A 24,577-nucleotide genomic window follows, 5' to 3' on the forward strand; every position below is an offset into this window, starting at 1 on the left:
ACCCTGTCGTTCGCCAAAGCCAGGACACGAGGTGACCCTGCAGAAGAAATAGCGTCAGGGCCAGCCATGGCAGGGACAGTCGTGTGGTATCATGTATGTTTAAAATCACGTTATAGCCAAATACTGGGTTTATTTGCAGCATATCACCTCGAGGAAGGTGCAGGTTTTCAACTACTAAAGCCACGTTCTTAGAATATTCTGGTACTTCTCTAGGGAAAGGGAGACAATATCGTCCCAACTCAACTCGAAGGGACTCTGTAAGAACCAGATTATTTCACAGACCAGGCAAGGAGGATGAGTTCTCCATTTCCCCACTATCTTACTTACAGAATAACCTGCCTAAATGAATTCTTCCCATTTCCAGGCATTTTGTTATCTTTTAGATAAAGAAATGTATTTTCTCCTCCTCATCTTTACCCCATTATCAGTCCAAGCAATTCAGGTGAGAATACATCCCTCATCCCCCACTTCTCAGTTCCCCCAGCTCTGGAAATGTCAGTCTGACCGGTTATGATGCTTTGCCCAGCTAGTAGGGGAGGACACTGTATTTCCTGAGTACTTGTGTTTTTCTAGGCCATTTTCTGGTCTCTTGCCAAAGACCTTTTCCCTAGTTCAGTTGACAACAGCTGCAGGAAAACTCCTTCCGGAGGGAGGAGTGAAGACAGAACAGTTTCACAACATTCACACAAGCCAGGATTGGTGCTGCTGTCGGGTGAGGAACGGTCTGTAGGTGAGAGCTGTTGGCGTGACACGCTCAGGGCTCTGCTGAATCATGTTTGCCCGTCGCCTGCCCTGGTGGAGATCCAGTGCCACCATCCTGCCCTGGCAGTCGGGTCACTTTCTGCCTCGCACCAGGGACAGGTGCCAAACAGCGAGTGTTAAAGGAATCAGCACGACCGTGGGGCAGGAGCAGCCGGTCAGCGCGCAGCAGAAACGAGTGTTAGAAGATCTGGAAATGCCCCTCGTGAGGAGACCAACGGAGACCCTCTTCCAAGAGCAGCCCAAGACTGGGAACCCGTACTTGGAGGATACTTTGCTTCAGAGTTACTTGAAAACTCACCTTCCTCCCAAGGTCTGGCGTGCATGTTTGTGTTTCCGTGTGTACCCACCACAGCTCCGCCCAGTTGCTGTTTCAGCCTGTGAATTGAATGTTTCCCTGAACCTTTGAGCATTTAACTGGGGGGAATTTATCAGCTTTCTTTAAAACTAATTATGTTTGAGGGCAGGGGTGACAAACAGTGGCACGACATAAACAGCAAGTGGCTCAGTGGCTCCCGTGACTGGGCTGGGTGTTGCAATGTTGTTGTGGGATTGTCGGTGTGGGTATTTGTTTTCTGGTTGTCTGAAGAACAGAATTTCAGAGAGAAGTTAAAAACTAAGGTGCCTCCAACCTCTGCTGTGCTCTTCCACCTCTCTTCCCCTGGGAAGAGGGGCTTTTAAGGAAATTCTTAAGGAATGGGGCTGTTCTCAGCTGAGTGCTCGAGCGGGTACAAAGGCCCCTTGGGGTCTGCTTGGTCTCAGCACAGGCCAGTGGCATTTCCGGGTTGGTTTTCAGCCAGAAAATACCCTGTACAGGTTTCAGGGGTGCAGGTGGTATGGTGATACCCAGAACTGTGGGTTTCTGTGCTGTGAGCACAGAGGAACCCCTGGGAGGAGGCAGCTCTCCTCACCCCAAGGTCCACATTGGTTTCCCACTTTTCAGGGACCCGTTCTCATGGAGCAGAGTGTGACGTCTCTCCATGATTTATCGCAGCAGAAGCTGCAATGACCTCTAAAGCCACTGGGTGAGCAGAGGGGAAGAACGTGGCTTTCAGTGAGGCTCTGCCCTCCTCTGCTTTCCCTCCATGTCCGCGATGCCTCGCAGGCACCGGGTGAGAAGAATGGTGGGAGCAATGGGAGCTTGCTTTTGTCACAGCTATCCCTAAAGACAGGAATGAGGCCTCCCTAAGCACCACCATGGCCTTCTTACTGGAAGAGAAGACGGGAAAGGACGATGCCTTTGAGCAACCGCGAAGATCCTGCTCCTAATCTGCACCTTTGGAAGAATCACAGTCCAGGTCTCCCAAAGAATAAAAGGATCAATGCTGTGTTTCAGCGAGGCTGAGAGCTGCCTCCACTCCTTCCCCAAAGAGAGAACAGCGGCTGTGAAATCTCCCAGAGCAGCATCTCCCTTTCATTTCTGCTCTCGGTCCCCGCGGGGCAGTGTTGCCTCGCTGCTGGAAGGGAGAGCCCCGGCTGCTGTCTGCAGCACTGGGAGCCGGCTCTCCATGGGAACACCTTCCTGGCCAGGAGAGCAGCAACCCCCGAAGCTCTGGGTGTCCCACCGAAGCAGACACCACGTTGGAAGTTTATTCCTGTTGTACTATTCAGTGGCGAACACAAAAATTTTCCTGGAATGGCACAAAATATTTCTTCCTTTGTTTGAAGGTGATTTCAGGAGAACACAGAACGAAGCACCTGCTTTTTCTGAGCATTGTTGTGAAGAAGGATCTACCTGGTGTTGATTGGCCTGAAAATATGTCCTTTACTATAAAGGGTCACACTCCTAATGTGCAATAATTTGCACATTTCCAATATATTCATGCCTGGAATATCAAGGGGCAGATTAGGGTGAAGGAGATCACCCAGCAGCCTCAGCCCTGACCCTGATGGTTTACAGGTGTCCTCACCATATCCCAGTGTCTGTTCTTTGGAGCACTCAGGCTGCTGTGTGTGATGCTCAGCAGTCACAAACACAGGAGTTTTGATTTTGTTCTTTCACCTTGGGAATAAACACATTTATTTGTTTTTGGGCAAGTCAGTGGTTTGTCAGGCTGTGTGTGGTCAGGGCATGAGGGTTTTTAGGAAATATGGACGAGCTCCCTGTAGTGTGAACTCAAACCAAGAGATCTATCTGGCTCATGCTCTTCTGCCCACAAAAAAATACCAGGTAAGCAGTTCAAAGGTTCTTGTGCTTCAGGGATCAGCAAAGTCCATGAACTCTGGTTTCCGGGGTTATGCCTTGTAAACAACCTTCAGATGATAAGCACTGGAGGTGCACACCCATCCCAGCTGGGCTCCAACAGCAAACAGGGCTGCGGTGTGAGCTGGACCAGCTGACAGGCTCTTGTGCATGGTTTGGGCTTGTTTTGTGATTTTTAACACTCTTTCACCATTCACCTGAAGGAAAAGTGGCTGGTCTGAGGGTGGAGACTTCCAGAGCAGCACCTGGACACAGCTCTGTGTGTGTTGGGTCCTCATCACTTGTGCAGAACAGCAGAGCGCTGAAGGAATCGATCACACGGGACGGAGCTCAGTGGAGAGTCAGTACGGGGGGGGCAGGAAAGGAAGAAGCTGTGTTTGCATTTCATCAACAGCACATTAATGGGGTTTATAACTGCACTGTTTGAGGTACAGCAACTATGGTATTCACCTCCTTCATTGTTTTATTGAGGAGGGAATGAGTGTCTGTCGAGGGGCAGAGGACAGCAAACAATACTCCTCTGATGGAAGCAAATCAGGTGCTTCCCTGACCCCCAGTACAGCCTCGGATGTGTTTATGCTAATGAGGGTCCAACAGTGCTGGAGGTTGAGTCCTGTTGGCCTGATTTTAATCTTCTCTAAGTCAGGTTATTTAAGGCTGGACAACTTCACTCATGTTTTCCACAGAGAGGGAAGAGCACTTGCAGAAGGCAATTACTCTCACCTTGAAACAGGAATGTGAGGGAGTTGGAATGAGTCACTCCTCTGTGGTGGGTGCTGGTTTCCCTCCATTAACTGTGGACAGACTGCTCTGTTCTGGTCAGCCAAGCCCAGGGGAAACAAGGGCACATGAATTCTTCTCCAGGGTCCTGTAGGAAGCTGGATGCAGGGTGGGAATTTGAATCAAGATACGTTGCCTGCCAAGCCGAGGATGAAATGATTCCTCCATCCCTCCTTTCCTAACCTGACAGGCAGGTAACTGCTAAGCGCAGTGAAAGTTTTCCTGTACAGAGGAAGGCATTCCAGTTTTGGCAGCCCTTCCCTTGGCATTCTTCTCCAGCAGTAAATCATGGAGTGGCTGAGGAACCTCTGGAGACCGTCTCATCCAACCCCTCTGCTCATGTGCGTCTGTGTCATTCTCAGCCCTGATACTAAAGCACTTCTGCCTTTTGTGAAATCCAGACATGCTGCCAAAAGTAACTTGAAAAAATGATTTTGAGGGCAAAAAGAGAAAAAGTGTCAATGGAGCACAGCTGTGCCAGCAGAGGCTGAGGGAGAAGCTGTTGTGCTGTGTTACAGAATGCACGGAAGGGCCAGGTGGCAAGAGACCACTGGCACTGCAGGACAACATGGGCAGTGCTCTGCCCTTCCAGCTGGGACCAAGGCTCCTGTCTTCCAGGGTTGTGCTGAAGGGCTCTTCTTGTTGCTCCATAGGTACTGGAGGAGGTGCATCAGGACCTGGAGAGATTTGGAAACCGCCTGCTAACCAAGATCCAACCCCTGGGATGGGAATGCGAGTTGAACCCGCCGGTGTTCCGGCAGTTCGACGCCTGGGGACAGCGCGTGGATCGCATCGACACCTGCTCGGCCTGGAGGAGGATGAAGGAGATCTCGGCGGAAGAGGGGCTGATTGCTGAGGCCTATGAGAGAAAATACTCCAACTGGAGGTAACTGGGGGAGAATGGGAGCGACTCAGAGCCTTCCTGGTTATTCTTGGCAAGGTTTATCCAGCTGGTTGTGTAACGGGTAACAGGTGCTGCCCGGACACCAGCTCAGCTCCTGCTGTCCCCAGCAGCACTGTCTGTCCACTGCAATGTTCCACTTCAACAATGATAGGCCAGAACTAAAGGCCCACACTTGATCATAATAATCTTTGATGTCACCTTCCTGATTGTGGGGCCTGGCAGTTCCCTGCACTGCTCCAGCTAACGCAGCTAAAGATCTGATATTTCACCTGCAGTTTCGTTGTGTTCCAGTCCCTGGAGACAGACCCACATTTCTTATTGTTAAAAACTGCACCAGCTGGCCTGGTGCTGGCAGTCCCACTGAGACTGAGAAACTCTGCTGCTTCTCTTCTCTCCTCCTGGCTGGAGCAGTTTTTGCCCTCTCAGAAATGAGTGGTCTGATCCTCACCTGCTCTGGCTGTATTTTTCCCTCTCTTCCCAGTCGAGATGTTTTATCCTCCCGCTGTTGCACTGCTGTGTAACCCGTCTGTTCTCTCTCTCTCTCTCTCTCAGCCGCCTGTACCAGGCTGTCAAACTGTACTTGTTCTCAACCTCCTCTGGAGGTTTCAACTGTCCACTGGCCATGACTGATGGGGCAGCCAAAGTCATTGAGGTATGAGCTCAGCTGGTCCCTGAGGGCACAGCCCACGTCCTGGCAGCTCTGGTTAGAGATGGGAGCACCGGCCAAGGATGGAGGAGCACTGATCCACCATCTGGCTCTGGGCACGGCCCTTGCTTGCTCTGTGACTCAGCTCCGTCCCCCACTGCCTTTGTCTGTTAGTGACAAAGTCTCTGTGCCCACGCCAGGTTTATGTTTACTTACAGCACTGTGTACAGTCAGGCCTTTGCTGCATGTGACACCTGCAACACTGCAGGGAGTTGGAAATGTGTCCCAAGTGAAAGTGTCCAAGGCCAGGTTGGACGGGGCTTGGAGCAACCTGGTCTAGTGGAAGGTGTCCCTGCCCATGGCAGAGGGTAGAACAAGATGGGCTTTAAGGTCTCTTCCAACCTAGACCATTCCATGATCCTATCATGTTTTTACTACAAGAATATTTGTTTTCCTATTCCTTATGTGGAGTGGCAGTTAGATATACTGAGCCAGATCCATACCTGGTGTAAATTCACCAAGCCACTAAGACTTTCCCAGTTGGAATATTTGGTTCTGCGTCTTAGTGACACCCTTTGCACTCCCTCAGTGGCTGCGTAGGACTCAGAGGAAAATATCCTTTAAGTATCTAACTGGGCATTTTAATTCAACAAAAGCAAAACCAGCCCAAGGCAGTTACCTCTTCCCAGCTGGTGACATCCAGTGTACATGAACATATGCTGATACCTGGCACATGGGCTGTGTTGGGAGCTCTCTGTCCAGATGTCCAGCGGTGTCGAAATCTGAGGAGGGTAAGGATGCTCAGCACTCCCCTTTGTAACACAGGGAACACCTTCTGTGTGCACAGTGCTGCAGCAGCCAGGCAGGAGCTGGCTGGCTCACAGGCTCTCTGCAGCACCTGCAGATGCTCCGCAGTGCAGGACCCCCACCTGCTTCCAGACCGGCTGGTCTGAGCCCAGGACACACCAGGGGCAGTTAAAGCATCTGTCTGATTTCATCTACTGTGTTATGATCATCTCAGCTTCTTTTCCCTCCCCCAAAACAGTCGCTGGGTATTCCCGGGTCTCTGAAAAGCGCTTTTGACCGTCTGACATCCCGTGACCCCAAGAAGTTCTGGACCTCTGGCCAGTGGATGACGGAGCGCAGGGGCGGCTCGGATGTTGGTACGTGCCCTGAGGTGGGAGACACATGTGGCAGTGAGAACTGAGAAAATGAAGGGTGTGGGGAGCTTACAAAGCCAGGGAGCTGGTTTAGGAATCCTCTGCATAGCTCAGATTTTTAACCAAGAAAATGCCCAACTTCTGTCCACTGGCACAAGCAGAACACACAGGCAGGCACAGACCTGTGCTCCTTGCACAGGTAACACACAGATCTCTAGCTCTGTAATCTAAACATTGAGCCACACCGTCAAGTCCATCCCAGCTGGGACTGAGAAAGCATCCTTGGCCTTCAGCTTGACTAATGTTAGTTAGTAATAACATTAGTTATTTGCCTACTAACATTAATAACGGGCTATGGAACCTCAGAACTCTGCTGCAGAGGCAGAACTGGGGAAGGGGAGTCTGATGAAGCTGCAGCTGGTTTTCTGTTTGAAGCAGTGAAAAGATCAGCTGTGAAGTGAAAGATGTGCATCACTGCAGGGCTCCCAGATCCGTAGAGCCCTTAGTGTTCTCGGCTGTGGTAGCCCCTGAAGAACCGGAGGCACTGGATTATACACGCTGCATTTTTTATCAAGGGTCAATGAAAGAGATTAAAAGCTCACCCATGCTCCATCTTCATAGCAAGAGGTAGCTTAAAAGAGCTGCTGCTTAAACTGAAAAAGCAGCATTGACTGACACAGAAGGTGCCATAAGGCCAAGAAATGTTCCCCTCTGTTTCAGCGAACGGAACCGAGACCGTGGCCAGGAGGCAGCCGGATGGTACCTTTCGTCTCTATGGATTTAAGTGGTTTACATCAGCTGCTGACTCTGATATGGCATTAACCCTGGCCAGGATAGCAGATGCTGAAGGACAGGTAAACCAGTTCTGTTGGATGGCAGAGCCAGGTGAAGGAGCAGGGACATTTTCTTTCTTCCTTGTTTCATCATAATTAAATCCTCACTGTGTGCCTTTCAGTGTCCCCAGGGTTCCAGGGGCCTGTCCCTGTTCTTCCTGAGGGTTCGAGACGAGGAAGGGAGGCTGAACAACATCCAGGTGCAGCGGCTCAAAGACAAGCTGGGCACCAGACAAATGGCAACGGCAGAACTGTGGCTGCAGGGAGCCAGAGCAGAGCTGGTGAGAAAGGGTTTACCCTCCCCTGGGCACTGGGCTGGCCTGGCACAGCACACACTCCTGGGGGTTTCAGCAGTGATCCCAACTGGAAAAGCTCCCTCCCTGCCATCTTGTCTGGCTGTTCAGCAGTGGGTCTGTGTGGAGCATGGCTGAGAAGAGCTCAGGAAAAGATGTGAGGGAAGAAAAAAAAGAAAGTCATTTTAGGCTGGTCATTTCCCTAATCCAGATGCACTGAGCCAGCTGAGGTACAGTTTGTGTAGGTAGAGCAAGCAACAGGGACCAGAACTGATCATGCCACCTCTCTGGTCATGGAATCATAGAATCACAGGATGGTTTGGCTTGGGAGGGACCTTAAAGCTCATCTCATTCTACTCCCTGCCATGGGGGCAGGGTCACCTTCCACTAGACCAGGTTGCTCAGGGCTCTATCCAACCTGGCCTTGAACATTTCCAGGGATGGAGCAGCCACACTGTGCCATAGACTTGATTAACATGGGATAGCCATATTTTAAAGCACTGAGGTGCCTGAGGTCAGACAGGAATGGAGTGGAGCCCGTGCCCATCTGTCTGTTGGCACCACTTTCACTTCCATATCCATCCCATCCCCACTCAGGGCAGTGTGAAAGGCTCACAGCAGCCTTTGTTCCTCGCTGTTCCAGATCTCTGCAGAGGGTCGTGGAGTGGCCTCCATCTCCAACATGCTGAACATCACTCGGATCCACAATGTCATTGGTGCAGTAGCTTCCATGAGAAGGTGAAGGCAGCATGGATCCCCCCAGAGCTGAAGGAGCAGCTTGTCAGGACAAGGGGACTTGGCAATGCTCGGCGTTGTGCTGAGTGACATCTAATGCCTTTGTGGGACAGGTCTGGAAGGCAGCAGTGCTGGAGGAGGTTGGGGGTGACCCAGGCTGGGGGGTACAGCTGAGCAGGGTTCTTCTGGTGGGGGTGGCCGGAAGGGAATGCTCAGAAGTGGAAGGTCTGACTGTGTTGTGTCTGTGCTCCCTGCAGGATGATCAGCCTGAGCAGGGAGTACGCCCGTAGGAGGGTCGCCTTTGGGAAGCTCCTCAAGGACCATCCCCTACACATGCAGACCATAGCCCGGATGGAGGTGAGGCTGTTGGGAGCCAAGCTGAACCTGCTGGGAAAGAAAGAGGGCAGAGCTCCTCTGCTGGTAATGAGCACAGCCAGCCTGCTGTGTGCAGCAGTCAGATGTAGGAGGCTCTTCCTGCTACTAAAAAGTGTATGCAGCAAGGGAGTTGCCACATTCTAGTGGGGTTTGCTCTGATGATAGACATAGCTTCTCTGATGGACTTGAGGTTATCCTAAACAATTACCTGGGAACTCTCTTGAGTGGAACACCAAAGTTCATGGGTGTCCCTGCTGTGATGAGCCATGATCTCTGAAACTGGGTCTTGGCATCAGAGTCCAGGCCTGACACCACAGTCACCTGAACTGCAGTTACCAGCCTCCTGTCCAGGGATGGTACAGACTCACCCAACTTCCTTGGTAGCTCATGCACCAGGAGATGGGCTGTGAACAGCATTTAAAAATTCTCTTGAGAGTTGGGGGAGAGGGAAAGTGTCAACATCTGTCAAACATAACTTCAAACTCCAGCTTCTCCTAGCCTGTGGCCAGAACTCCACCTCTGAAAGAAAGGGCAGATCCTATACAGTCCCACAGCACATCTTTACACGGAGGAGCTACAGAGTTCCATATCCTGATGCTTCCCAAATCACAGCTTGCCAGGGAAGTAAGTTGCTCAGCAAGAAGTCTGTCACAGACCTTGCAGCTCCTGGTGCTCAGAGACTGACCATCATATGTGTGGTCTCACATCCCTTACCCTTGGAAAGGATGTGGATTTGTGGCCTGGATGACTGGTAGGAGCTTTGCTGAGGCTCAAGCAGTCCTGATGAAGTGGCATTGCCCCTTTCCTCAGATCACAGTGTCCAAGAGCAGCAGCTCCAGAGCACCTTTGATATTCTGTGCTTTGTGCCTTGCCTGGCAGGAGGTCTCTGTCTCTGAAGCTGTGGGTCTGTGCAGGCAGGGGTGGCATTTTCCCCTCGAGGCAGTCCCGTGGCACCTCAGCATGGAATCATGGAATCAGCCCTAGTCCCAGATCCCTGCCAGTGACACCCCTCGTTCTCCGCTCACAGGTGCAGGCGCGAGGGGCGTTTCTGCTGCTCATGGAGGTCGCTCGCCTGCTCGGCCTGGCAGAAACCAACCTGGCCAGTGAGCAGGACCAGCTGCTCCTGAGACTGCTGGTCCCCGTGGCCAAACTGTACACGGGGAAGCAGGTATGGAACAGGCAGTTTGATTAGCCTGGGAAGGGGCTGTGTGGCACGTGGACAACCACAGAGCTGGAAAGAGGGCTGAGTAACACAGCCAACATGAAGGGCAGGGAGAGGGGGCAACACCAGCAGGACCTGCAGCAGGTACTGCTCTGGAGACTGGACTTTGTGGGTAGGAGCCTTGTCCCTTTGCTCTCACCTGAGCCATCTGATGGGGACAGAGACAGCCAGCACTGCCGAGGAGTGCTCCATGTGCCACAGGAATGCTGCTGGGGCTCCCCATGTCCAAGGAGGACACAGCCACAGAGAATATCATTCACTGTGAATAAAGAGAAGAGTAGATGTTAAGAGCTTAACATTAGCCTTAACTTCAGGGGTCTGTCCTCTGCTCATGGCCCTCAGCTTACAACGCAGAAGCTGAAGGTTAGGGCTCTCCTGGACCAGAGAAACACGCTCCCATGTACCAAGCACACCACAGGTACCTTGCCTAGGAAGGACTGTGTTGAGACAGACTCTCCTGGGATCTTCTCCCAAGGTCTGGCTGCTCCTGCAGGTCCTCTCTCAGTCTTTATTCCCCAGCTTCTCCTCCTGTATGTAGTGAGGAAGCTGCCTCAGGAAGTCAGCAGGGCCCAGTCAGCCCATCCCAGTAGGAACTGCTGTGGGAGGTTTGTTGTTTCCCTTCATGCACTGTGGATCATGCCAGCTCTGCCTTTTGCAGGCTACTGCTGTGGCTGTGGAGGCCATGGAGAGCTTTGGGGGCCAAGGTTACATGGAGGACACGGGCGTGCCAGTCATCCTCCGGGATACTCTGGTAAGAGCAGCAGGAGAAGCTCCTGTGTGTGCCCTAGTGCCCTGCACAGCACTCTGCTTCCCTGCTAAAGACCTGCTCCAGGGGGAACACACTCCTCCCAGACTCGCTCCAGGTGTGGCAGCTCTTCCCTCACTGCCTTCCTGCTGAGCCCAACCATTCCCAGGGAGGGGACAGGATGTGTTCCTGGTGCTGGGGTTGTTCCCCAGTACAGTCATGGAGCTGAGCTCCCTCCTTTCCCCTGATGAGGCCAGACATTTCTGGAGATTTCCTTAATATCCCTTAGCTCTGCTCCATGTCTTTGTTTCCTCACATTCCCCTATCTTTGTTGCAGTCACTCCAAAGGCTCCTTCCTGCTCTTGCCCAGCCTCCTCTTCCCCACAGGTTCTGTCCATTTGGGAGGGAACAACCAACATCCTGTCCCTCGATGTCCTGCGATCCCTTGCCAAGAGCCAAGGCCGGGTGATGGCCGTGTTCCTGTCCACAGTGCAGGTGAGCCCACTCCAAAAGCCCTGCTCAGCCTCATTTGCCCACCTTGGCAGAGCCTTGTTTGGGGTTCATGCTCCTGAATGAGACTGGCAGGGAATATGCCCAAATCGAAAGTTTTAGACTAGTATTCCAAAGGTGTCTTACAATTCTGCTCCTTAAATAGCAGATGCAGGTAGTGCTTGTCCTGGGATCCTTGTGTGCAGATACTTTCAGCTCAGCAGTGAAGAGTTTGGCATTGTCAGAGTCCCTCATGACAGGCACCAAAATAAGTACATTTTTAATGTGAGTCACCCTCCTGAATCCAAAATAATTTTGTGGGTTTGTTCCTTAACTGGAAAATCACCACAAGACTGCTGAATATTGAACCTCACTAGAGCTACCTACTGCATTATGACTGTCTATTTTTATTCCCACTGAAAAGATGGGAAGAGCCAGAGGAATTCCATTGCTGTCTCTCTAGATTTGCCATTCTCTGCCTTTGCCTCTAAAGCTGCTCAGGTGACAGGCCCGAAGCAGCTCAGATTTTCATGAAGGTAAATGAGCATCACTGTTTCGGTGTGTCTCAAAAAGGGAGACAGAAACCAGCCTGGGAGCAGGATCAGTGTAGCAGAGGGTGTTCTCCCAGAGGTGACATTATTAATCCAGACACAGCAATCCAGATGTACAGCAATCCTGGGCATCTGGAGTTCTGGACTGGGCTGTGTGTAGCCTTCACTTTTCCATCCACACCCTGTGGGAAGAGAAAAGTCTGGGACACTGTGCTCCTGCAGCACTGACAGCTAGATAGGGCTTTCAAGATCCTGAGTAATTCTCCCAGTGGCTGCAAATTCTTCCCATTTCAAACCCCAGCTCAGCTGCGCTCTGTGCACAGCACCCCTCTGACCTCGGGGGATGAGGGTCTGCTTGCCAACCTCTCAGACACCTTTGAGTACCTCCATTTGATGACCAAACAAGAAGCCAAATCTCCTCACGAGCAGGACTGAGCACAACTGCTAATGGCAAATGGTCCAGGTGCTGGCAAACAGCAGCTTAGGCTGACACTGCAGGCGGTGGAGCGGAGAAGGAAAGGTCTGGCTCCAAGAATCATTTGGACAGAAGCAGCCTCCACAGTCTCCCATTTAACACCAGTCCAAACAAACCCCCCACAGAGGTGCCGTGCTGATCCCTAGAGCACCTCCCTGCTGCAGTGGGAGGGCCCGGCTGCACAATCAGGGGAGCCTGGGGAGGGCCCTGATGCAGAGCAAGGACCTGCACAGCAGCGACCAAGTTCTGAGATTCATTAATTAACGAGCTCATTACTGTGCTCCCACCAATCACCGCGTGTGGGGCTGGAGGGCAGCGAGCTCTGACTTCAAGGTCTCCAAATTCCAGTAAGTGCCACTGCATTTGCTGTCCAGGTCACTCTGAGGCTGCTGCATTTCCAGGCAGAGGGGCTGGGTCGGGCTCAGCTGGGACAGCACTGGGGGTGCTCCTGGATAGAACAGATCAGACTTGGCCAGTTCAAGCTTTTCCCTCATGCCTCGGGCAGCCAGGCAGTGGAACCACAGCCTGGGAGGGATTTCTGCCTGCGGGAACATGCTGAGTTTCTACCCCAGAATCAGGGTTTCACTTACAGGTGATAAACAACCTCTATTTTGAGCTCCAAGTGTCCAAATTTTTTCAGTCTCTGGGAGTCTGGCTCCGTTGGAAACGTCCCTCCCATTCCTGTCTAGCGAGGAAATAATTTAGCCCGTCATAAAGGGATTTTAACTGCCCCAATCCATTTCCTTTTTATTGATGCACACAAACCAAGTACAATGTACTTTATGTTTGTCCATCAAGGCTCTCAGCATGCAGGATTTGTGCCCAATGTCAGACTGCTTTGCAGAGAGCAGCATTAGTACTTCCCACAGCACTTGTTTCTCTGAAGGTTGGATCAAGGTTGACATCCCCCTGGCCCCTCTGCCACCCGATTTTGCTTTTATCCCAGGACAGTTGCCTCTGCTGATGGTGGGATGCCCAGTGCTGCTGGTGTTGTGACCAGGAGCAGGAATCCAGTGTTGTAGTTACCCTCAGGAAATACACAGAACTTCCTCATTCTTGTGCAATGAGATTGTGAAAAGCTGATTTTTTGGTGTTTTTAATACACAGATGAGTTTGTGACAAACCACTTTATCCAGAGGTTATTAGGCTGGAAAGTCTGAGGAGAACACATGGCATGAAGAGTGATTGTGAGAGACAGGGATGGAATCCTGGAATGGTTTGGGTTGGAAGGGACCATAAAGGGACCATCTCATTGCATCCCCTGCCATGGGCAGGGACACCTCCCACTAGCCCAGGTTGCTCCAAGCCCCCTCCAACCTGGCCTTGGACATTTCCAGGGATCCAGGGGCAGCCACAGCTTCTCTGGGCAACCTGTGCCAGGGCCTCCCCACCCTCACAGCCAATTCCTTCCCAATCTCCCATCTCTCCCTGCCCTCTGGCAGTGGGAAGCCATTCCCTGTGTCCTGTCCCTCCATCCCTTGTCCCCAGTCCCTCTCCAGCTCTCCTGGAGCCCCTTCAGGCCCTGCAAGGGGCTCTCAGCTCTCCCTGGAGCCTTCTCTTGTCCAGGTGAACCCCCCAGCTCTCCCAGCCTGGCTCCAGAGCAGAGGGGCTCCAGCCCTGGCAGCATCTCTGGTGCCTCCTCTGGACTCTCTCCAGCAGCTCCACCCAATTTTCAGGCAGCAGGAAACGAAAGGAGGTTACTGAGGCTGGGCTGTGTGTTTGCCTAAAGCATCAACATGAGATGGTGCTTTCAGCCCTGCTGGGGATGTTCTTCCTGTTGCTGTATTTTTAGATACTCATGATTAGCCTTGTAAGTAAAAACCATTCTGACCACGTTGCTTGATGGAGAAAAAACAAATGAGCAGCATCTTAAAATTCCTCAGTGAAAACAGAAGGAATCACAAACGTTGGAGCTCTGAAGCTCTTTTGCTGATGATTTCAGACAGAAAAGAGCAGTGCAGGCAGGGCAGTGATGTCTGTGCCTCCCCCCAGTTACACCCTGGAGCTGGAGCAGAGCAACATGCAGGAGAGAGAGCAGGAGCTGCTCCTGCCTCGAGCATCACCCCTGGAGCAACTCCCAGCCTCTCACTCCCAAATGCAGGGAGGACACGGAAAAACCCAGTGTGATCTTCCAGAAGGAGCTTTTGGTTAGGAAAGGAATAAGTTCAGTCTGAACAAAAGTAAAAGTGTAAAATTGGAGGACAAAGACAATACAAGGTCTTTTTGTTCCCCTAAGGTTATAATGATGCTTTTGTGTTCCTGCTCTGTGTTTCCAGGGGTGCAAACTTCCCAGCTGTGTGGTGGTGCCCCAGCCACAGCGGGAGGTGCTGACAGGAGCACGTGTTGTCTCTGTTCTGGCTTCCACACAACCTGCTGGGAATATGCTGATGCCTTTGAGGTCTTTGATCCTTGTCAGCAACGATCTCCTTGATCTCCTTTAAAACACCTCATTATCATTCCGTGGGCTTGGAATTCTTTGGGCTTTCTCTCGGCACTGGGGCTGTGTTTGTATTTGTCCAGCACATGCTGGGGGGGGTTGTGCCCCTGGAACCCAGAACAGCAGCACTGGGGATGTGGGATTCTGGGCTGAGCAGTTGGAGAACATGGAGAGGGAGGAGCTGGGGCACAGAACACAGCCAGGCTCAGCCTGTGCAGCCCAGCCCAGCTGGATTCCAGTGAGGGGAGCTGTGTGCTCACCCCAGCACTGACACCTCAGAAACATCAATAATTCTTCCTGTGTAACTGATTCTCACCAGTTGGGTACAGATTTTACCGCCTTTAGTCTCGTTTGCAGGTTATTGGTGAAGCCAAATAGTGACCAGCACCACCCACTGTGCTGCTCAGACACCCAGCTGTGGGGTGCTCGGAGCTGGTCCCCACGTGCAGCTGGAAAGCCAGCATGGAAACAGCAACATCCTGGGGCTGGCCACAGGAATTCTCCATTCCCACGGCAAGGGAGCTTCCTCTTGGGCACATCCCCTTCCCTGCTGCTGCTCCCCTGGGCAGTGCCACTGGCACCCCCGGGCTCCGAGCTCTGTCAGTGCTGGGCGTGTGCAGGCTCCCACCAGCCCCTTCCCTCGCAGGAGGGGAATGCGCTGCAGTTTTCCCTGTGGTTGTTGTTTGCAGGAAAAGCTGGAGCTGGTGTCGGGCACTGCTGAGCTGGCCCCGGCCGTGCAGCGGGTGCGGGGGGCCCTGGGCAGCCTGGCACAGTTCCTGGAGAAAGCGGGAGCAGAGCCCGCCGTGACCATGGAGCTGGCAGCCAGAGACTTCTCCTACAGCCTGGCACGGATCTACACAGGTGGGGCAAAGGCAGGAACCACAGAATCAGGGGAAGGTTTGGACTGGAAGGGATCTTAAAGCTCATCTTGTTCCACCTCCCACCAGCCCAGGTTGCTCCAAGCCCTGTCCAACCTGCCCTTGGACACTTCCAGGGATCCAGGGGCAGCCACAGCTTCTCTGGGCAACCTGGGCCAGGGCCTCCCCACCCTCACAGCCAACAATTCCTTCCCAATCTCCCATCTCTCCCTGCCCTCTGGCAGTGGGAAGCCATTCCCTGTGTCCTGTCCCTCCATCCCTTGTCCCCAGTCCCTCTCCAGCTCTCCTGGAGCCCCTTTAGGCCCTGCCAGGGGCTCTCAGCTCTCCCTGGAGCCTTCTCTTCTCCAGGGGAACCCCCCCAGCTCTCCCAGCCTGGCTCCAGAGCAGAGGGGCTCCAGCCCTGGCAGCATCTCCGTGACCTCCTCTGGACTCTTTCCAGCAGCTCCACATCTTTCTTGTGCTGATGGATTTCAGACCAGGAAAGGTCTGGGAGTCAGTCCTACACAGCTGGGTCACACCTGGGTCAAGGGTGGAGCTTTAAAGCTCAGTCCTCACCTTTCCTACTGAAGAAGCTCAGCCTGAGAAATAACCACCAGTTGCTTTTCCCAAGTCCTGGGCAGTTCTGGCAGGATCCTGGGAATGCTGACATGTGCTGCTCTTCCACAGGAGCTCTTCTGATGGAACACGCAGCCCGGCCTGGTGCCTCCTCCACAGACACCTGCGCTGCCCTCAGGTAGGCACAGCCCTGCCTGGCCCTGACTGGCCAGGGTGATTCCATGAGCCATGTGGGAGGCTTTGCTCTGCCTCCTGGAGTGATCCCACCCCCAGCCATGGCCACACACGATTCCCAGGTGGAGACAAGCAGCACTCTGGGCTGGGCCCTGGGACTCTTCCCTGCCATGGGATATCTCCATTCTTGCAGTGATGGGATCTGACCTGGGCACAGCTCAGGGTGACACCAGCCCTGTGTGAGCCCTGTGTGTGTCCCAGGGCTGGCACAGACTGTTCCCTCTCTCCATGCAGGTGGTGCAACCAGGAGCTGTGTCCAGTGGCTGCGGAGTCGGGGTCCGGCAGTTACAGGGCTGGGACAGCACTGCAGGACAGTGCCCTGGTGTATGGGGACAGTGCCCTGGTGTATGGGGACAGTGCCCTGGTGTATGGGGATAGCACCCTGGGGCACGGGGACAGCACCCTGGGGCATGGGGGCAGCCGGCTGTGAGGCCCCATGGCCCCACCACACACAGAAGGTGAGCTGAAATCCAAAATATCCCTCCCAAAATCCTCAGGTAGCTGCAAATTCCAGGCGTGGTGGGGACATTCCACCAAGGGCCAAACCAAACCCTTCAGGAGTGACCCCTGCGCACCCCAGGCCGAAATCCCTGGCTTTGGGCCGTTTCCTAATGCAGACACAGCCCTGGGAGTCACTCCAAGATGCTGGAATGTTCTCACCATGATTTAGGCAAAGCCCAAGTGATCAAATGCAGACAATGACTGGAAGCAGCAGCTCTTCAAGTGCCAATGATGTTCTTTTTGAAGAAAACCAACCAAAACCAAACTCAAAACTATCTGAAGCTTATTAAACACAGAAAACCACCATTTTTCCCTGTTCACCTTCTTGCTTTCCAGGGCTAACCATGGGCTTCCACCCTGGCACCTGCCCAGGGTGGGGTTTGCTCCCAGGTCACCCACCGTGACTCCAAGGGTCAGATGGCCCTTCCTACCTTGACCTCCTCAGGAACTGCTGCTTTCTGAAGAAAAGAGAGATTTTTATTCTCTGTGGCCTCCAGAAAGTTGATTAATTCCCTGTGCACGTGTCCCAGTGATGCTGCAATCCATCCTGACATAAATTCTACATTAAGTTGTGGATTGAAATCCAGTAACTCTCCACCTAAATGCTGACTGTGTGCTTCTCCTCCCTCAGCCTGCCAGTTGACCTGCTTGGGATTGCCCCGATGACTACAAATTTTTAATTAAAAAGTTGCTAATAACAGAAGAAAAGCACTAGTAGGCCAAAGACAGCTGGAATTTATAGCTGGGAAGTGCTACAGCAGCCAGGAGACTGAGTGGGAAGAGGGGGAAGGAGCTGTTTGCTGAGCATGGAGCTGTCCAGCATTTCCCTGAGGCCAAACCGGCAGATCCAGGACACAAGTGACAAACGCTGCCTCCAGGGAGGAGCAGAGGGGAGCAGTTCCAGTGGGATGCAGCAAGGGAGGCTCCGTGGGCTCTCTGTGCCCTGGCACAGGGATCCCAGGCTGAGCCAGGCAGAGCTCCCCTGAAATCACACAAATCCCATTAACCAGTCCCAGCACCAAAAGGCTTCCTTTGTATGTGCATTGAAGGGACAAAGAGTATTTGGGCTTGAAAAGCCCCCGACAGTACAGAACCACGGAATGGTTTGGGTGGGAAGGGACTTTAAAGCCCATCTCATTCCACTCCCTGCCATGGGCAGGGACACCTCCCACTAGCCCAGGTTGCTCCTCATATATGAGCTATAATTTGCCTAAAAATAAGCCCCACAAACTGGGAGCTCTGCAGATGCCTCAACACAGAGAACAAGGGACTGTGAAATCATCACTGTGCAGGAAAATGAGAAATGTATTAAGATCTAAACATTCACTCTGAGGCTGAAGAACTGCTGTTACACACAGGTGAGCATGAGGGTCTGACATGTCCCACTGCTGCTGAACAGCTCTGCCCTCGGAGCTTTGCATGATTTCAAACATTTCATGTGCTTCAAGTAGTTAATCGAGATTTCAGATGTCATTTTAGTACAAATCCCACCAAAAAAAAAAAAAGGTACAATCAAATTCATCACCACTGCAAGCTATAAAAATCATTTTGTGGCAGGACTACAGGAAATCAGTTTAAAACCCAGATTTGTTAAATAATAAGGTCAAACTTTAGTAGCATTTAAAAAATGTCCAAATCCGAAGAATATGGTGACCTGAAATGCCAAAATGCAACAATTGGAGCTCTGATGCCTGAACTGACCGAGACACCAAACTGTCCCTGAGGGCAGAGCTGTCCCCAAGGGCTCTGAGCTCCATCAGGAATCACCGTTCTGTCCTTTCTCACCACTCAAAAAAAGAGCCTAAATCGTTGCTTTGTCTTTTTAGCTGAAAAACGTAATTCCGAGGAGCTCAGGAGCCAGTCCCGAGCGATGCCAGCGATGGGCAGCCCTAAGGACTGTGTGACACCTGGTCCAACCCTTACCTGGCAGAGCTGGCCAAGCCCCCCTGCCAGCACAGCCCAGCAAAACACCATCTTCTGACTCCAACCCTCACCCTGGGTAATTCCAGGTCGATTCGAGGGGCAGTTACAGGCTGACAGTAACACCCCCCCGTCCAACAGCCTCTGAGCCTGCTCAGCCTCCTGCACGTGGCTACTGCCCTTTGCAGCCCCCCAGCCCCTCAGAACCTGTCCCAGGGTGGGCTCTGTCCCACCCCGACAGCCCTCCCAGCACAGCAGAGCCGTTCCCAACACCTCCTTCCCCTTCCCCACCGAAGAGCAGCAGGTTTTCCACACTACAACTGCCCCCAGCACTCACCTGCACTGCTCAGGTGTGATCCCCGAGCACTGCCCGGGTGTGAGATCGCTGCTCTTGAATGACTCTGGTGTCACCTCCCCTGTCAGGGAGGGGTGGCCCCGCCGCTGTCCCACCTGGGATGGAGCCCTTCAGCTCCCAAAGGTTTCCGTTCTGCAGCCGCTCTTTGTGACTCCCCAAATCCCCTCTGCCCACGGAGGTTGTTCCACAGCCCCTCAGCTCTTGTGACAGCAGCACTGCTGTCCTGACAGGCTCCCGGGCTGCCGAGAGCGGGGACTAAGGAAAGGGGGAAGGAAGTTCCTTAGGAAGAACTGATCACTGGGGAATGGGCTTCGACGCCGTCAGCCGTGTCCTCCTCTGGCAGAGCTGCCAGGGCACTGCTGCCCCTGACAGGAGTTCCTGCACCAAGGGCTTCACAGCCCGTGGGAGTTAAAACCTTCCCTGAGAGCAGAGCAGACCCACCCCGGCGTTCCCAAGGAGGGGAACGGCCGGCAGGGCAGTGCCCGAGGGCACCGCTGTGCACACAACACCTGCAGGGCAACGAGCTCCTGGCAAAGCACTCCCAGGTACCTCGAGTGTGAAAGGAGCTCTAGGAAATCAAACTGTGAGGTGTAACTGAAACCCTGCTCCTCTGTGTGTCTTTAGTTGTGCCAAACGGGATCTCTGTGCTGCTTTCTGGCTCCTGCAGCTGCAGATCCCCCCAGTGTGAGCACAGCTCTGCCCCGACCTGCTTTGATTTGATTAAATAATCACCATCAGATCACGGAACAACTGAGTACGAGGTCCTGGGATGGGACAGGTCTGGCCCAACATCACTCACAGCTGCTCGAGGAGCTGCTCAGACCCCCGGGAATTCAGGGCAAATCCTCCAAGAGAAGAAACAGCCTTTGGTGGGTGAGCTGAGGGATGGGAGCACAGCTGGGATGAGCAGCAGTCACAGGAAACTGGGAATAACTGGGCTTTAGTGCAGGACAAAGACCAGTTGAGTTTTCCACCTTCTGGGAAAAAAGATCTTGAACCTGAGTGAGTTTGGTTTGTTCCCGAAGAGCTGCAGCTCCACCATCCAGCACTGGGATAAGGCAGGAGCTGTAACAGTGACAACTCCAACCTCCCCCACCAAACCCCACAGAAAGCAGGGGAATTCCCTGGAGACCTGGGCTGCTCCTACAGTTGGGCAACGTCATCAGAGTGAAACACGATGGTGGGTTAAGGGGAGAAAGAAAAATGTGGGATGGAGGGAGCTGAGACTCCAACACCAACAACCTCTAACAGTTCTCCATCCTTGGAAAACAGCACTGACTGTACCAACAGAACCTGGGAGGGGTGTGGGTTGTGCCTCTCCCCCTCCCTGGGACCAGGAAAACCAAGTGTAAGATTTATTTTTTCTTCTGGGTTTAGGAGCAAGTTTGTTGTTCCTTGTGAAGACACAGCCTGGAACACAAAGCCAGAGGCAGCAGCTGCTGCTCCTTTTCCAAGGCCTCGGTGCTCCTGCTGAACCTCCACCACATCCCCTCCGAGGGGCAGGGAAGCAAAATAAAAAAATTAGAAAGTGTGTTAGCAAATGCTCCCATGCAAAAGTCTAAACTTTATTCACTTTTATTTATATATTTAACAATTCTAAAGTATTTACTTCTCGCTTTTGACAAAAATGAAAAATATAGGAGCACTTTACTCTCTTGTGGAGAGAAGGGTTATTTCTGTACACAGCTACGGAGAGAGAGACGCTTCCTCCTTTACATACAAAGAAAAATAATATTAATAAAAAAAGTGCTTCATCGATCCAAAAAAGCCTAAAGAGCCGCAAGCGTTTATTCACACTGTACATCCCAGCCCTCCTGGCACCAGGAGCTGCGGAGGCTCCGGCTCATCCTGCCCCACCCGAGGTTGGGGTAACACCCCCAGCCCCGGCCCTGCCCCCTCCCCATTCCCGGGAAGGGCCGGACATTCCCCTCCTCCCGCTCCCACGCCTGAGCCTCCGTTCCAGCACCCACTGCTGGGTCAGGAACAACTCCTGGACACCCCTCGGCTGGAGAACCCACCTCAGCCTCGCCTTTCCCTCCTTGTAGCTTTTTCTAAACCCGTGCCAGGGAGATCCCAAGATGCTCCGTCCGTTCCCAGAGCCCCTCCCCAAAAGGACGCAGCCTCCTCCTTCCTGGACATTCGTTCCTGCCGGATCCTCGTGGGGTGGGGAGGACACAGTCAGACCCCCTGGGCCTCTCCCCTCAGGCCCACCGAGCTCTGCCAGACAGTTTATCTGTGTGACCCTCCTTTGGATGTGATTGTGACATTCCAGGGAAGGGAAACGCTCCTTTCCCGAGGTTTCTTAGATTTTGAGCTGTTGTATCTAGAGCTCTCAAATACTCCAGCAGGATTGTTGGGAATATCACAGAGCAGTTGGGACTTTGCCTAAAGAATACACTGTGAGCAGGATCTACGCTTCCTCTGCCAGATTGCACTAAGCAGGATTTATGGGATCTATGGGAAGGGATGAGCACCTACTGCTGAGTTACAAACAGATACTCGGGAGATTCACACTTCAGTGACTGGGATTGGGGCAGAAGGAAGAAGGGGGATCCATGATGTATTTTGGATTGTTGTAAGATCCTCAGGCAGGTTTTTCCTATCTGGGGTACACTGAACACAGCCTGGGAAAGGAGGAACATCCCAGGAGGATGCCAAGCACCAGTGCACTCCCCACGGACCGAGCCCGGAGACTCCAGCGGGTCCCGGTGCCTTCCATCGGTTTGGAGTCTCAGTAAAGTGCGAGTCTGACCCACCAGGGCCTGGGTCTGACCTTGGCAAAGCTCTGCTCCCACAGGGAACCTCCCACAGAGGGGGCAAGGACAAGGCAAAGATCTGCCCCTGTCCCACTCGGATTTGAATCATGGACTGCATGGACAGACCTTTGGAGAGGCCTGGTGTGACCCCATCTCACGCCCCCCCAACATTCCTGAGCCAACAGTCCAGGTGATCCCACTCCAACGGCTCAAAGCTCAGGGATTGTGTGTGCAGGGGATCCCCTGGGGCAGCCACTGTGAGAACAGAGAGGGAGAGGGCTCTCCTGGGAAGGACATTCCCACCTCTTGTAGCAGCAACAGGTTCCCAAACAGCAGTTTCTGGTTTGGAATTACAGGAGTGATTGAAAGCCCTGGAGGCTCCAGCTCAGGCTCTGCAGCTTGGCTGGCCCGGTTCCCTCCGCTCCCCGCTCCCAAACCCTCCGAGCGGGGCAGGAACACCCACGGGATCCTGGCTCTGGCCCAGCCCCTTCCCACCTCCACACCCTCCCGCAAACAAACAAACATATATATTATTATATATACACACACACACGGACACACGGACAGGACAGGCAGGGAAGGGGGAAGAGCTGGAAAAGGAGACTCCCACAATCCAGCGGCGCATCCTCGACGTCCATCCCGCCCAGCCACGCCCAGCCCGACCTCCACAGCGCTCCCGCAGCCTCCCAGCCTCGGCCCTCCGGGACCCGCCTGTCCTGGGGCAGGGCCGGCTCGGCTGCTCCCCCGCCGCTCCCAGCCCGGGAATTCAGTTGGACGTGGCAGTGATGGGCTTGTCCAGTTCGAGGTCCAGGCTGGAGCTGCCGGGGTGGAGGCTGCTGTAGCAGGACTTGCAGACCCTGCTGGGCTCGAAGAGCTGCTGGCTGGGAACGGGCACCTTCTGGTTACAGCAACTGGAGCAGAACACGTTCCCGCAATTCCTTGTGTCGGGAACAGAGGAGAAACGGAAAAGGGAAGATTAGAAGCAGTTTGATAAAGTTGTAAAATGAGATATTCCCAGTGCTGTGATGGGGTTGGCCCTGGAGACACTCTGGACCAGGGCATGGGCAGGGACAGCTCCAACATCTGCACTGATCCCTTCTCCAGTCGGAGCAGACATCCAGGAATGGACACAGGAAGGAGCTCAGAGGTAGGGACAGTGTGGGATTGTAGCTCATCAAACCCCTCTGCAGTGATGGGTCAGCTCTCTGCCATGTCATCATGGAATCGTTTGGGTGGGAAGGACCTCAAAGCCCTTCTCATCCCACCCCCTGCCATGGGCAGGGACACCTTCCACTAGCCCAGGTTGCTCCAAGCCCTGTCCAAGCTGGCCTGGAACACTTCCAGGCTGGATGTGCTGCAGAGGAACTCAGGGATGGTGCCACCACCACCCTGCAGCACAGGGCTGAGAGGGCTGAGCTGGAGCCACAACAGGCCCCTCCTGCAGGAGGACGTGGGGACTGTGGGGCTGTGCCCTGCTCAGAGCCCGGATCCAGCCCGGGGTCACAGCGGGACAGATGTGGCCGTGCTGGGAGGAGCCAGGACTCTGCTCCAAGCTGGGACAGATGGGAACACCAAACCTCATTTCAGTCAGTGCAGCCCCCCCAGTGCCCCCACAGCAGCTCCAGCAGTCCCACACTCCTGCATCCAGGACACTGAGCCAACAGGGACATGCAAAGCCCGGGTGGGCAGGCAGGCGTTCCATGCGGGGCAGCACTCACGGCATTCCCGGGAGCTGGCACATGCACCTCACTGGGGATGGGCACAGCTCAGGCAACTCCCTCCTCCTGCACCCCTCACAGCCTGTGAGCCCTGTCCTCCAAACTAATCGACTCCCACAAGGAGCTGGGAGCAGCACTCCAGGGACCTGCATTTCACAGCTGCCCTTCCCATTAACTCCTTGGCATCAGGATTTGGTGCCCTCCTTGTTCTGTGCTGGAGATTTGCTGCTGCCAAGAGACTGCCAGGGAATTCTGCTGACACCCAGCAGCTCCAACTAATCCTTTCCAAGAGAGGAGATTTCCAGCTGCTGGTCACTGATGGGGAGAGAGGGAGCAGAGAAATCCCATTTCCCACTTCAGTGGACTCATTTCCTCAGTTCTGCACAGCGGCTCCGAGGCTCGGAGTGGGAACTCCAGCACAGGGACCAGCCTCTGCACAGGCTCTGGAGTCCAGAGGATCCTGTTAGAAACCCCTGTCAGAAACACCCATGGGAGTGGGAACAGCCCCTGAGGTGTCACACAGCAACACCCTGTGGAGAAGCAGCTCCCACAGCCCCAGCTCACTGCCCAAGGAATGATTATCCTGCAGCAGCTCACTGCTGATGGATGAAGGAAAAGAGAACCACAGGGATTAAAACAAGTATCTCTTTGTTGGAGCTCAACAGCTTCCTAACATATGCTGGGGGTTTTGTTGTTTTATCCCAGATAATGGTGCTCTGTAGCTGCTCTCCTGAGCTTTGGAAAGCTCTGGACAGCTCATCCTTCCATCCTGGTGGTCCCCTGCTTCGCTTCAGGGATTAGAATGAGATGTTAAAAAACAGGCTGGAAAAGGGATCTTGCTCGTTAGAGAAAGGGGGACTGAAAATCACACTCCCCAAAATGCCAGATCACAGCTGTTCACCCAGTTTGGTGATCCCGACCCTCAACCAGCCCTGGACCTGCTCCTGCTACAGGATTTTCAGTCCTTCTAAAACAAGTGGCAGGTTTTTGTCAACAGCATGCAGAGCAATTTTGGAATTGTTTAATAACACATGGATCTCTCCCAGAAACATG

At 53.4% G+C, this 24,577-nt stretch overlaps 2 protein-coding genes across 11 annotated transcripts in view; one reads left to right on the top strand and one right to left on the bottom strand.

The window, feature by feature from the left end:
• The first annotated feature begins 641 nt into the window (after nt 1-641).
• Nucleotides 642-20,817, top strand: LOC135423911 (acyl-CoA dehydrogenase family member 11-like). Of its 4 annotated transcripts, none has more exons than XM_064674597.1 (15): nt 642-1,072; nt 4,396-4,628; nt 5,199-5,298; nt 6,338-6,455; nt 7,173-7,306; nt 7,408-7,566; nt 8,222-8,316; nt 8,571-8,670; nt 9,716-9,856; nt 10,569-10,661; nt 11,043-11,150; nt 15,297-15,468; nt 16,152-16,218; nt 16,509-16,732; nt 17,407-20,817. In XM_064674597.1, exons 1-14 carry the CDS (start codon nt 773-775, stop codon nt 16,702-16,704), a joined length of 2,016 nt encoding a protein of 671 aa, XP_064530667.1. In that variant the 5' UTR covers nt 642-772; the 3' UTR covers nt 16,705-16,732; nt 17,407-20,817. The 4 variants fall into 4 exon arrangements, with proteins under 4 accessions (XP_064530667.1, XP_064530669.1, XP_064530670.1 ...); XM_064674599.1 differs by lacking the exon at nt 17,407-20,817 and adding an exon at nt 17,112-17,378; XM_064674600.1 differs by lacking the exon at nt 17,407-20,817 and adding an exon at nt 16,892-17,081.
• MTMR3 (myotubularin related protein 3) overlaps nt 20,610-24,577 on the bottom strand; it is a 79,827-nt gene continuing 75,859 nt past the window's right edge. For all 7 annotated transcript variants that reach the window (XM_064674589.1, XM_064674591.1, XM_064674590.1 and 4 more), the window contains one exon: nt 20,610-22,744. In XM_064674589.1, the coding sequence (XP_064530659.1) occupies nt 22,573-22,744 (172 nt within the window). In that variant the 3' untranslated portion in view covers nt 20,610-22,572. The remainder of the gene's footprint in view (nt 22,745-24,577) is intronic.

Source organism: Pseudopipra pipra, chromosome 18, assembly GCF_036250125.1.
Source record: "Pseudopipra pipra isolate bDixPip1 chromosome 18, bDixPip1.hap1, whole genome shotgun sequence".
NCBI classification, from domain to species: Eukaryota; Metazoa; Chordata; class Aves; order Passeriformes; family Pipridae; genus Pseudopipra; species Pseudopipra pipra.

Coding starts and splice junctions, on each gene's coding strand:
- LOC135423911 (XM_064674597.1), top strand. CDS start 773: ATGTTTGCCCGTCGCCTGCCCTGGTGGAGATCCAGTGCCACCATCCTG. Junction 5,299..6,337: donor GGGCAGCCAAAGTCATTGAG/GTATGAGCTCAG, acceptor CCCCCAAAACAG/TCGCTGGGTATTCCCGGGTC. Junction 11,151..15,296: donor TGTTCCTGTCCACAGTGCAG/GTGAGCCCACTC, acceptor TGTTGTTTGCAG/GAAAAGCTGGAGCTGGTGTC.